The 12,334-nt window shown below is 44.8% G+C and overlaps 1 protein-coding gene across 1 annotated transcript in view; it reads left to right on the top strand.

Annotated features, from left to right (window-relative positions):
* The first annotated feature begins 241 nt into the window (after window positions 1-241).
* Window positions 242-12,334, top strand: part of fat3a (FAT atypical cadherin 3a) — a 205,130-nt gene continuing 193,037 nt past the window's right edge. Inside the window, exon 1 of the mRNA XM_084558754.1 lies at window positions 242-3,699. Coding sequence (XP_084414880.1) covers window positions 396-3,699 — 3,304 coding nt within the window. The 5' untranslated portion in view covers window positions 242-395. The remainder of the gene's footprint in view (window positions 3,700-12,334) is intronic.

Genomic DNA, 12,334 nt, shown 5'->3' with positions numbered 1-12,334 from the left:
CACTTCCAGTAAGAAAGATTTCCAACCTCACACCACACTTCCTCCAACACACTGTATACTGGAATTAAAATGGCATTTTAAGGAGTGGACAAATACAAGCCTGCAGTTTCTATGTGTTCCAGGAAAAGTCTTGGTATGGCAACCCATCATTTTGTAATCGACTTTCAGATGCCAGGCAAATTTCAGTCATCATTATGGTTGCCTAGTAACTGTGGAACCCTCTCCTTTCCTATCTATGATGTCCATTGAATAATTAGTAGAGACTGCAAGATGATAAGTCAAGTCATGGATAGGTGGCATGCAGTTTTGTTGCTTTTAATCCCTTGGCCTGTGGCTAAGCTTCTTGTCTTTCCCTCTGTCTTTCTCTTTCTGCCTCAGGATGGAGTTATGACGGAATGGATGTGAATATGGGCCAGTGGGCGGGCATACAAGCGTTTCTTCTCAGCCTGGCCCTGCTGCTGCTGTTTTCAAAGCTACCACCCTGCTACAGCCAAAACACCCAAGGGTCTCCTCACGATGGATCTCACTTTGGCTTCACTCAGTCCGTGTACCACGCAACAGTTTATGAAAATTCACCAGCACGCACCTTTGTCAACAGTAAGATTAAAATGGGTATCCACTTGGCACAACTCTCCTGGGAAATCCGCTACAGAATCACATCAGGTGATGACGAAGGGTTTTTCAAGGCAGAGGAATATGTGCTGGGTGACTTCTGCTTCATGCGTATAAGGACTAAGGGAGGTAATGCAGCCATGTTGAACCGAGAAATTCAGGATAATTATGTTTTGACTGTGAAAGCCTCTGTCAAGGGAGAGGCTGTCTTTGAGACCTGGACTAAAGTCAGCATTCAGGTCCTGGATATGAATGATCTCCGGCCTTTGTTCTCACCGACCACATACTCTGTTACCATAGCGGAGAGCACCCCTCTCAGGAGTAGCATAGCACAAGTTACTGCCACAGATGCAGATATTGGGTCCAATGGGGAGTTTTACTATTTCTTCAAGGAGAAAAAGGAACTCTTTGCAGTACACCCAACTAGTGGAGTGGTTTCTCTCAGTGGAAAGCTTAATGTTGATGAGCAGAACCGTTATGACTTAGAAATCCAGGCAGTAGACCGTGGCATGAAGCTGTATGGAAATAATGGGGTCAGCAGCACAGCCAAGCTTTTTGTCCATGTAGAGCGTGTGAATGAGCATGCCCCATTCATGACTGTGGTCGTCCACAGCCACTCATGGGTGGACAAAAACTCTGTGTATGCCATAGTTACTGTTGAGGATCTCGATGAAGGTTTAAATGGGGAAATAGAGTCAGTGGACATTTTGAGTGGGAACCCGTCAGAGTGTTTTTTTATTGAAAGATCTGAGGAACATGAGTTTGCCATAAAAGCATCTGAGTCAGTAAACTGGGATACTTACCCTTATGGTTGTAACCTGACCTTGCAGGCAAAAGACAGAGGGAACCCACAACAGTTCTCAGATGTTGAGCTTGTACACATTATAGTCAGGAAACAACAGGCAGCAGAAGCGAAATTTGAGCAGGAGTTGTATGAGGTTAGCCTTGATGAAATTTCACCACCAGGCACAATCGTAGAAGCTGTTAAAGTCAGACCAGAACCTGATAATGCAGAATATATATTAACACCATCTGAAGATTCCTTTTATTTTCAAATTAACACCCTAACAGGTGTCATCTCTACCACTCGCTGGTTCACTCAGGTGTCCCAGGATGTCTTTAATCTCGAAGTATTAGAAATAGATAGTGAGTGCAAAGTTATATTGCGAGTAACTATTGTGGATGCCAATGATAACACACCAACATTTGTTCAGTCTTCTTATGATGTTTTTGTTAATGAAAGTGTACCAGTCGGGACCAGTGTATTAACAGTTTCTGCAATAGATGAAGATAAAGGTGAAAATGGATACATAACTTACAGCATTTCCAGCCTTCAGCCATTACCCTTCAAAATCAATCAGTTTTCTGGTGTTATCCGCACCACCAAAGAGTTGGACTTTGAATCTTCATCAGAAAGTTTTGTGTTTGTTATCAGAGCATCTGATTGGGGGTCCCCTTACAGGCTAGAGAGTGAAGTCAATGTAACAGTCCACCTGGAAAATGTAAATGATAATCAGCCATTATTTGAGAAAGTAGCATGTCAAGGAGTGATTTCTGGGGATTTCCCAGTAGATGAAGTGATTACCACAATGTCTGCAATTGATATAGATGAGTTGGAGTTAGTTAAATATAAGATCATTTCAGGGAATGCACAGGGGTACTTTGACCTCAACCCAGATTCTGGAGTCCTTGCACTGCGGCATTCCCTTGCCACAGCCAATCCCCAAAATAGTGTCTTCAGTTTAAAAATAACTGCCACAGATGGTGAGAATTTTTCTGATCCGATGTTTGTTAACATCTCTGTTGTTTATGGAAAATCTCCTCCCAAGTATTTTACCTGTAAAGAGACAAGGGTGGCTCGAAAATTAGCTGAAAAGTTACTCAAAAAATCGAAAACTACCTCTAAGCCTAAAATCCAGGCAGGTTTTATTGACCTTTTTTCTGTCAATCGGCAAACACCCCAATTTGAAAAAAACTTTCCCACAGATATTTCTGTGCGTGAAGATCTTAAGGTTCGCTCAAGCGTTTTCAAGGTGAATGCCTATGATGGGGACACTGGTTTCAATGGTCAGATTCTGTATTCTATTCTAAATGGAAACACTGATAGCTGTTTTACTATCGACATGCATACTGGTCTTATTAGTGTTTTCCTGCCCATGGATAGAGAAAAGACAGATCGCTATCTCCTCAACCTAACTGTCTATGACCTTGGACTTCCACAAAAAACTGCCTGGCGTTTGCTTACTGTCTATATAGAGGATGCAAATGATAATGCACCCCAGTTTTTGCAAGGAGAAGGCTATAAAATCATCATACCGGAAAACACCGCATTAGGTACAGATGTCATCCAGGTTGAGGCCACTGACAAAGATCTTGGGTCCAATGGAGAGATTGTGTACTCTCTTTTGACAAGCACCACACAATTTGGTATCCACTCTGCTAATGGGATAGTGTATGTAGCTGGCCAGCTAGACAGAGAGTTTGTTTCTACTTTTAATCTGAAGTTTGAGGCTCGAGATAAGGCAGAGAAAGGGAGTCAAAAGTTTTCGGTGACCACTTTGACCATTATTTTGGAAGATGTGAATGACTGTCCCCCGCTATTTATCCCCAGCGTGTACAAAGCCAGGGCTCTGGAGGATCTTCCTGTAGGAACAGTTGTGGCCTGGTTAGAAACCCAGGACCCAGATTTGGGATTGGGGGGGCAGGTTCGATACTCTCTAGCCAATGACTACAGTGGATGGTTTGAGGTAGACAGGACCAGTGGAGCTATTCGACTCACACGGGAGTTGGACTATGAAACCAAGCAGTTCTTCAACCTTACTGTGAAGGCCAAAGACAAGGGAAGGCCCGTTTCTCTTCTCTCTGTCACCTTTGTGGAGGTGGAGGTGGTAGATGTCAACGAAAATCTCTGTGTTCCATACTTTCCACAATTTGCCATGACAGGATTAGTTAAAGAGAATGCCCTAATTGGAACTACCCTACTTCAAGTCAGTGCTAATGATGACGACGTTGGTAGAGATGGAGAAATCCTGTACTCCATTCGTGATGGGAGTGGACTTGGACGATTTGCCATTGATGAAGAGACAGGTAAGTTTTCCTTGAAAATTGTATTGTGTGTATTGTGTGTATATTATGCTTTTAAGTTAATACTGAAAGGCAAAATCATAGTTATGAGTAATGCTTACATGAAACAATATTTCCCATTGCTCTCCTTTCATGTAGAAAACTGATTCGTTGGCCAACTTCTAGTGCAATCAGTAATTTCATTGTTGTCACACCGATGTATAAATATAAGGCACATGGATTTCTGGATCCATGTGTCTTCTAAATTTAAGTGCCTTATGAAATTCTAGTCTAGAATTTAACCCGTTGAGAATAATGTTCAAATCCAACTGTATTTCTATTGTTTCATGTGCTGTAACAATGGCTAAAGACGTTGCGCTAGACTTTTTTGTTGATGGCATTTTGACTGACAGAGTCATAAAAATCCCATCATAATCTATTTTAACCCATCACTTTAATTTTTTTAAATGATAATAATGACTTATTCAACAGCATTTAGATAGATAGATCGACAACTTTATTGATCCCTTTGGGAGGTACCCTCAGGGAAATTGACATCTCCATCGCATACAGCACTGTCAGACATACATGTAGGAAACAGTATAATAACCCAGACACCAAACACCCAGTAAAGGATAATAATAATAGTAATAAAAATAAATATTGTGACTGTACATACATGGTTGTTGCATAAATAGAGAAATACCAGGTACATTGTTATTGCACTTTTCTATTGCAGGTTAATTAAAAAGTAATTCAGTCCCTTTCTTTATTGTCCTCCTCCCCCCAAGTGAGTGGTGGTTGAACAGTTTGATGGCACGGGGGACAAAGGAGTTCCTCAGTCTATTTGTCCTGTACCTTGGGAGGAGCAGCCTCTCGCTGAAGGTGCTTCTCTGGCTACTAATGATCGTGTGCAGAGGGTGGCTGGCATTGTCCAGGATACTCGTTAGTTTTTTAAGTGTCCTGCTCTCTGCTACAGTAGCCAGAGGGTCCAGCCTCGTGCCAACCACAGAGCCAGCCTGACTGATCAGCTTCTCCAACCTGGAGAGGTCTGCCTTTGAGGTGCTCCCACCCCAGCACACCACAGCGTAGGATAGGACACTGGCGACCACAGACTGGTAGAAGATCCCAAGGAGCTTCTTGCAGATGTTGAAGGATCTTAACCTCCTCAAGAAGTACATCCTGCTCTGGGCCTTCTTGTACAGCTGCCCCGTGTTGCTCGTCCAGTCCAGCTTGTTGTCTAGCCACAGACCAAGATATTTATAGGTCTGCACAACCTCCACCTCCTCCGCTCCTATCAGAACTGGTCTGGGGTTGGGTCTGTCCCTCCCAAAGTCAATGACCAGTTCCTTAGTCTTTGAGGTGTTGAGCTGTAGGTTGTTTGTGTGGCTCCAGACAACAAAATCCCTCACCAGGCTCCTGTACTCCTCCTCTTCGTCGCCACTGATACACCCTATGATGGCCGTGTCATCTGCAAACTTCTGGATGTGACACGTGTCTGAGATGTAGCAGAAGTCTGCGGTGTACAGGGTGAAGAGGAAAGGGGAAAGTATTTAAGTTTCATTCATTAGGGGTCCATGCAATGACGTTGCAGGATCCCTATCATACCTGCCAACATTGGGCTATGAAAAAGAGGGAGATTTTCTGGGGTAGCGGTTGGAATGCTCCACTTGCAACATTCCCACCATGTTGTAAACAAAACAACTTTTAATGAGACTTAAATCCATAGCTACAATGAAATGTGCTACAACGTACGTCCTGAAATGACTCTACAGATCTTCTTGGGGCCAAATATGTTTAATTTTAATCACAATAAATTACAATATACAATTATACATACAATAATAACAAAAAACATTGCTGTAAAAAGTTTCAGTTTCTAAACCACACACATGCTAAATCATTTTGTAAGACGTTCATTATTAATTGTAACTCAAGAAAAACATTTTCTAACCAAACATATTTTGTTTATGAATGAATAAAATTCAAAATAGCAATTTCCAGTCTGTAGAGCACTTGTGTTAAATTAATATAGTTATACTCATTAATAATGGGGTCAAAATAAAGACACACTTTTACTGAAGTCATCACAGAAAACAAAAGGGATGTTGTTCTTCGCGACCAGCATTGCCATCACGCCCCTCAGAAGCAACGACCCGATGCTGTGCCTCCATGCTTGTTTGCATTTAGCACAGTTAAGATGCCTGCTAACATCGTTTTTCCCGGCCCGACACAGTTTACAAAAGGCATGGGAGACACTTACATGACTCGATGCAACAATGGTGAACGTGTCACACAACGCAGATTGAAACTCTGAAGCATATTTTTCGTTTGTTGTCTCCATCTTGCTCATTTTGTGTAGCTTGGGAATTGATATGGGCAGTGATGTATGGGACACAAAGCACATAGGGCGGGAGCGTTTGGGTTGGGTTGCCAGGTTGTCAGGTACCAGGACACATGAAACACCATTGACTCATTCCACTTTAAAATCGGGAGATAGCAGGAGAAATTGTTAAAAATTGGGAGACTCCCGCATAAATTGGGAGTGTTGGCAGGTATGCCCTATTGATGTTGCGATTTTTATTCTTCTTGCGATTTATCTTATTCTGCGTAGCTAAAGTGTCTGCCCAGGACAAACTGCAAGGGTGAAAGGCATCAAACCTGGTAACTTGGTAGAAGTCCTACCATGTCACCAAGTTGCGTGACATTACGTCAACAGGGGGCGCTACAGGTGACCCGGAAACATTTCATATGACGTTAAGGCCTATAACTTTTGAAGTAAAATTTGGGCTGTAGGGGGCGCTACAACGACTACATGTTTATATCTCACAAACCACCACAGTCAACTGCTTGAAATTTGACAATAATCATCTGTAGATGACTCCTTACAAACCCACCAAGTTTGGTGCAATACAGTCTATAGGGGGCCGTACTGGTGACTTATGCCTCTGCGTCCCTCTCGGGGACGACTTTGCCACAGCATGGAGCCCTTTATGATCGCTTGTGATCATCTAGTTTTTAATTAATATTCAGTCCAAACAAGCTGAACTGAGAATCCAAACCGTGGATACACACATCAAGCAGATGAATATACACTGCCTCACCAAAAAAAAGTCGCCACCAAAAAGGTCGTTGGACCACCTTTAATTACAGCACTCATTCGCGGTGGCATTGTTTTGATAAGCTTCTGCAATGTCACAAGATTTATTTCCATCCACTGTTGCATTAATTTTTCACCAAGATCTTGAATTGATGATGGAAGAGTCTGGCCACTGAGCAAAGCCTTCTCCAGCACATCCCAAAGATTCATAATGGGTCAAGGTCTGGACTCTGTGGTGGCCAATCCATGTGTGAAAATGATGTCTCGTGCTCCCTGAACCACTCTTTCACAATTTGAGCCTCATGAATCCTGGCGTTGTCATTTTGGAATATGCCTGTGCCATCAGAGAAGAAAAAAATACATTGATGGAATAACCAGGGGCCTCATGTACGAACGTTGCTTAAGTACAAAAACGTTACGTAAGTACTCGCTCACGTAAAAGTTCAGGGGCCTCATGTACTAACAGTTGCGTAGATTTCCTTCTAAATCGTGACGTAAGTTCAGATTTAGAAGCATTTCGAAGCACATTTCCTTTGTACATCCCGATTGAACGTACCCGACTCCTCCCTGTCCACGCCCCTTTTAAATATGCAAATCCGTGTCCACGCCCCTTTTAAATATGCATATCCCTGTCCACGCCCATTTTAAATATGGAAATTATATTTAAATTGACTCTGCACCTGAGATTCCCATCTCTGCGCGATCAGAAAACGAAAACATAAGAATGAGTAAGACGGGAAAGAAGAAGAACTTCACAGAAATAGAACTGGAGACGCTACTCACTGGAGTGGGGATGCGTAAAATGTGTTCTTTGGCACGCTGCCACAATGTTTACTTGCATTTGCGCATCACGTATGATCATCTGCACACTGATCGAATGAAAATGTTTCCTGTTGACATTTACAAATTCATGCGATGGCGCTTTTATAGCAATGTGTGTGCAGTCGACAGCTCTGATTACATTCAGAAAACCGTCTCTCGCTGCAAATTGCTCTTTAATGTTGACCTGTTCAGATGCATTGTATGGGAATCTGATATACCTGGCTGACATGCGGATAATTCCGTCCCACGCGGCTTGCATGGATCTGCTCAGGGTCGACCGGCACAGTCCCGATCGGTCGGAGTAATAGTTTTCACATTGATGACAGTTTCCTGGCATCACCTCTAAGTGTCGCCAAAGGATCGATATCTGTAGAATCCTACTTACGGCAGCCACGTCGTTGGCGTAGGGACGTACAAAATTCCCGGACATTTCACTCTTGATACATCTGAACTTTTACGTGAGCGAGTACTTACGTAACGTTTTTGTACTTAAGCAACGTTCGTACATGAGGCCCCAGATGTATCAAGAGTGAAATGTCCGGGAATTTTGTACGTGGCTACTCCAACGACGTGGCTGCCGTAAGTAGGATTCTACAGATATCGATCCTTTGGCGACACTTAGAGGTGATGCCGGGAAACTGTCATCAATGTGAAAACTATTACTTTGACCGATCGGGACTGTGCCGGTCGACCCTGAGCAGATCCATGCAAGCCGCGTGGGACGGAATTATCCGCATGTCAGCCAGGTATATCAGATTCCCATACAATGCATCTGAACAGGTCAACATTAAAGAGCAATTTGCAGCGAGAGACGGTTTTCTGACTGTAATCAGAGCTATCGACTGCACACACATTGATATAAAAGCGCCATCGCATGAATTTGTAACTGTCAACAGGAAACATTTTCATTCGATCAGTGTGCAGATCATACGTGATGCGCAAATGCAAGTAAACATTGTGGCAGCGTGCCAAAGAACACATTTTACGCATCCCCACTCCAGTGAGTAGCGTCTCCAATTCTATTTCTGTGAAGTTCTTCTTTCCCATCTTACTCATTCTTATGTTTTCGTTTTCTGATCGTGCAGAGATGGGAATCTCAGGCGCAGAGTCAATTTAAATATAATTTCCATATTTAAAATGGGCGTGGACAGGGAGGTGCATATTTAAAAGGGGCGTGGACAGGGATTTGCATGTTTAAAAGGGGCGTGGACGGGGAGGAGTCGGGTACGTTCAATCGGAATGTACAAAGGAAATGTGCTTCGAAATGCTTCTAAATCTGAATTTACGTCACGATTTAGAAGGAAATCTATGCAACTGTTAGTACATGAGGCCCCTGGTCATTCAGAATAGATAGATAGATAGTTTCTTTATTAATCCCAAACTGGGAAATTTCTCAAGGTAATAGTGGGGGGAGGAAAAGGGGAAAAAAAACAAGAGGAGAGGGGAGGAGAAAACAAGCAGCTCCCAGACTACACTCCTCTGGGGGAGTACAGTGTGGGACTGGGAAAAAAACCTCAGCAACATAAGCGCATATGAGCACACTTTACAACATAAGAACTCAAAACAACTTGCACCTGGGACTGGGGAAAGGGGGGTGGAGATGTTCCAGCGCAGACAGGTAGCCAGCCGCGGCCGCAGCCATCTTCGGATCCCGCCTGTTGCACTGGGGGGGTAAAGCGGCGAAGGCGTGGGATTGGGGGTTAGGGAGGTGTATTGCATATGTGCATGTGTGTAAGTGTCCGTGGGTGCGTGTGTGTATATAAGCCTGGAGAGTCGCTTCGTCTAGCCTCCCAATCAGTGCCTCAGTTCGCAGGATGTCATCGCGATGACACAGCAGGTTGCCATGGAGATGTCTCTGATTGGGTCCCAGACGGAGTCAACCATCAACAGGTGTCCGTGAAGGAAGGGAGGGAGGAATAGGACAGAGCGTCTCACTGCAGCGATCTCCTGGGGGGTTGTTCCAACAGTTTTTTGTTTTGTTTTTTTAAACCAAATCTTCTATCTATCTATTATTATTATTTGAACCTAGCTGTTCTGCTCTGTAGGCTGAGAAACCTCCTTCCAGAGGCCAGCAGTGAGAACAGTCCATGTTGGGGATATGAGGGGTCTGAGGTGATGTTTTGGGCCCTTGTCAGACAGCGTTTCTTTGCAATGTCCTGGATGGGAGGAAGTGAAGTCCCAATGATTTTGTCCTCACCACCCTCTGGAGGGACTTCCAGTCAGAGGCACTACAAGCCCCTGACCAGACAGAGATGCAGCTGGTCACTATGCTCTCTATAATACCTCTTTAGAAGGTGGTGAGAATGGGAGGGGGTAGGTTGACTCTCCTCATCCGACACAGAGTGCATGTGCTGCTGAGCCCTCTTTACAAGGGTGTGTGTTTGGACCAGCTCAGAGAGTCTGTTATCTGCACCCCCAGGAACCTGGTGCTGCTGACAATCTCCACTGCTGAGCTGTTGATGGTGAGAGGAGTGTGGCTGGGCTGGTTCTTCCTGAAGTCCACGATGATCTCTTTGGTTTTTGTGACATTCAGCATTAAGTTGTTTATGTCACACCAGTCCACCAGATGTTTCACCTCCTCTCTGTAAGCCTGGTCATTGTTGTTGCTGATGAGGCCCACTACTGTCGTTTCATCTGTAAACTTCACGATGTGGTTAGTAGTGAACCTAGCAGAGCAGTCGTGGGTCATCAGTGTAAACAGCAGTGGACTCAGGACGCAGCCCTGGGGGGAACCGGTGCTCAGGGAGGTGACACTGGAGATGTTTTTTCCCACCTGCACACACTGAGATCTGTTGGTGAGGAAGTCCAGCAGCAAGTTACACAGGTGGGTGCTGAATCCAAGGGGGGCCAGTTTGTTTATCAGGTGCTGTGGGATGATGGTGTTGAACGCGGAGCTGAAGTCCAGAAACAGCATCCGCACATGTGTATTTCTCCCCTCCAGATGCTCCAGGCTCCGATGGAGTGCAGAGGAGATGGTGTCCTCTGTGGAGTAGATGGGGCAATAAGCAAACTGGTACGGGTCGAATGTTGGGGGGAGTCTGGAGATGATGTCGTCCTTTACCAGTCTCTCAAAGCACTTCATCATGATGGGGGTGAGTGCGACTGGGCGGTAATCATTGACGGAGGATGTTGTGTTTCTTTTGGGTACTGGTACAATTGTGGCAGTCTGAGGAAGCAGGTTGGTACCACAGCCTGGTGCAGTGAGGTGTTAAAAATATCTGTCAGAAACCCCGTCAGTTGGTCAGCACATTCCTTAAGCACCTTTCCTGGTATGTTTTCTGGACCCGCTGCTTTCCGGACATTGACCTTCCTCAGGGTTCTTCGGACATCAGCTGGGTCCAGGCAGAGTGACTGCTCATCTGGGCGAGGAACTGATTTTTTTCCTGCTGTGTTGTTTAATGCCTCAAACCTCCCAAAGCAGCTATTTAGTTCGTTGAGGAAGCTGGTGTCATTCTCACAGGAGGGTGGTGGGGTTTTGTAATCCGTGATGACTTGGATGCCCTGCCACATTCGTCTGGTGTTTGTTGTGTTGTTGAAAAAGTCCTGCACTTTTTGACCATGAGCGTGCTTTGCGAGTCTAATAGCCCGGTTCAGGTTGGCTTTAGCTGTTTTCAGTGCCACCATGTCACCGGACTTGAAAGCATCTTTCCGCCGTGCTTTCAGCCATGCACGTACCTTACTGGTCATCCAGGGTTTCTCGTTGGCCCGTATGGATATGTTTTTGACCACACTAACATCCTCCATGCATTTCTGGATGTGTAACGGGTGGTGTATGAACCCGATTGCAGCACAAACGACTCAGAACCAATAGAGAGAGTTCAAAGGTTTACTGAAGCTCTGGCAAACGGTTCAACAAACACAATAGCAGGCGGCTAGGTCAAGGGAGGCTGGGGTTCGGTACCAGAGAGACGATATCACAGGCAGACAATCCAATGAGGAGCAGGCAGCAGGAACAATGTAACCAGGAAATCAGTCAGAAACAAGCAAACAGGGATCAGGAGAGCGGAGGCCGAAATCTTGGTCAGAGACAGAAGTAGTGATGGTCCTCTGACACCCGAGGCTCCGACACATGCGCGGTAGCTAGCTCATGAAGCAATTGACCTTTGGCTAAGTCCCGCCCTAGAATGTAGATTGACCAATCACAGCTCCCACAGGGGTCCGACACTTTTTCATAGCGCTCCATTGACTTTAACGCAGGCGTCTCATATTTTCGGTCTCGGCAGGCTATACTGTCGGTATATATCCAGGGTATGGATAAGCCCAATGATGTACGCGCAAAACCCTGTGGAGCTAACCAAAACATCACCGTTACAGCTTAAGTTGCATAGTTGTTGATACGCTAGCACACGCTGAAGAAATACAACGTTATACGTGCGTAACGTTAGTCCGTTTGCTTCGTAATAACGATTATAGAAGTGAATAGAGACGTACCCAGCTTTGCATGAACAGTGTTGCTCATTGATATTGTCAGTCCCAGCCTCCGTCTCGATTAATAGGATATGCGGTGGTTCACTTTTTGACTGTGACCGGTATGCTTTTGCCTCTGTTTGGATGCCTTGTTGTTCGTTGCGTTTCACTTGTATGTCCTGAATATAGCCTTCGAACGCATATTGCAGCCCCTTTTGCCTACTTCTATCGGACACTTTATTTGCTGCTTTATAAAAGTTTGACAAAAGTTCAGCAGGAAGAGCTGTCACAGCATAAGCCATGTTGATACCAGAGCCTTATAGATAACCA

This window comes from Chelon labrosus, assembly GCF_963514085.1.
Source record: "Chelon labrosus genome assembly, chromosome: 13".
Taxonomy (NCBI): domain Eukaryota; kingdom Metazoa; phylum Chordata; class Actinopteri; order Mugiliformes; family Mugilidae; genus Chelon; species Chelon labrosus.
Note: the sequence above shows the minus strand (reverse complement) of the source record. Positions and strands in the feature narration are given on the sequence as shown.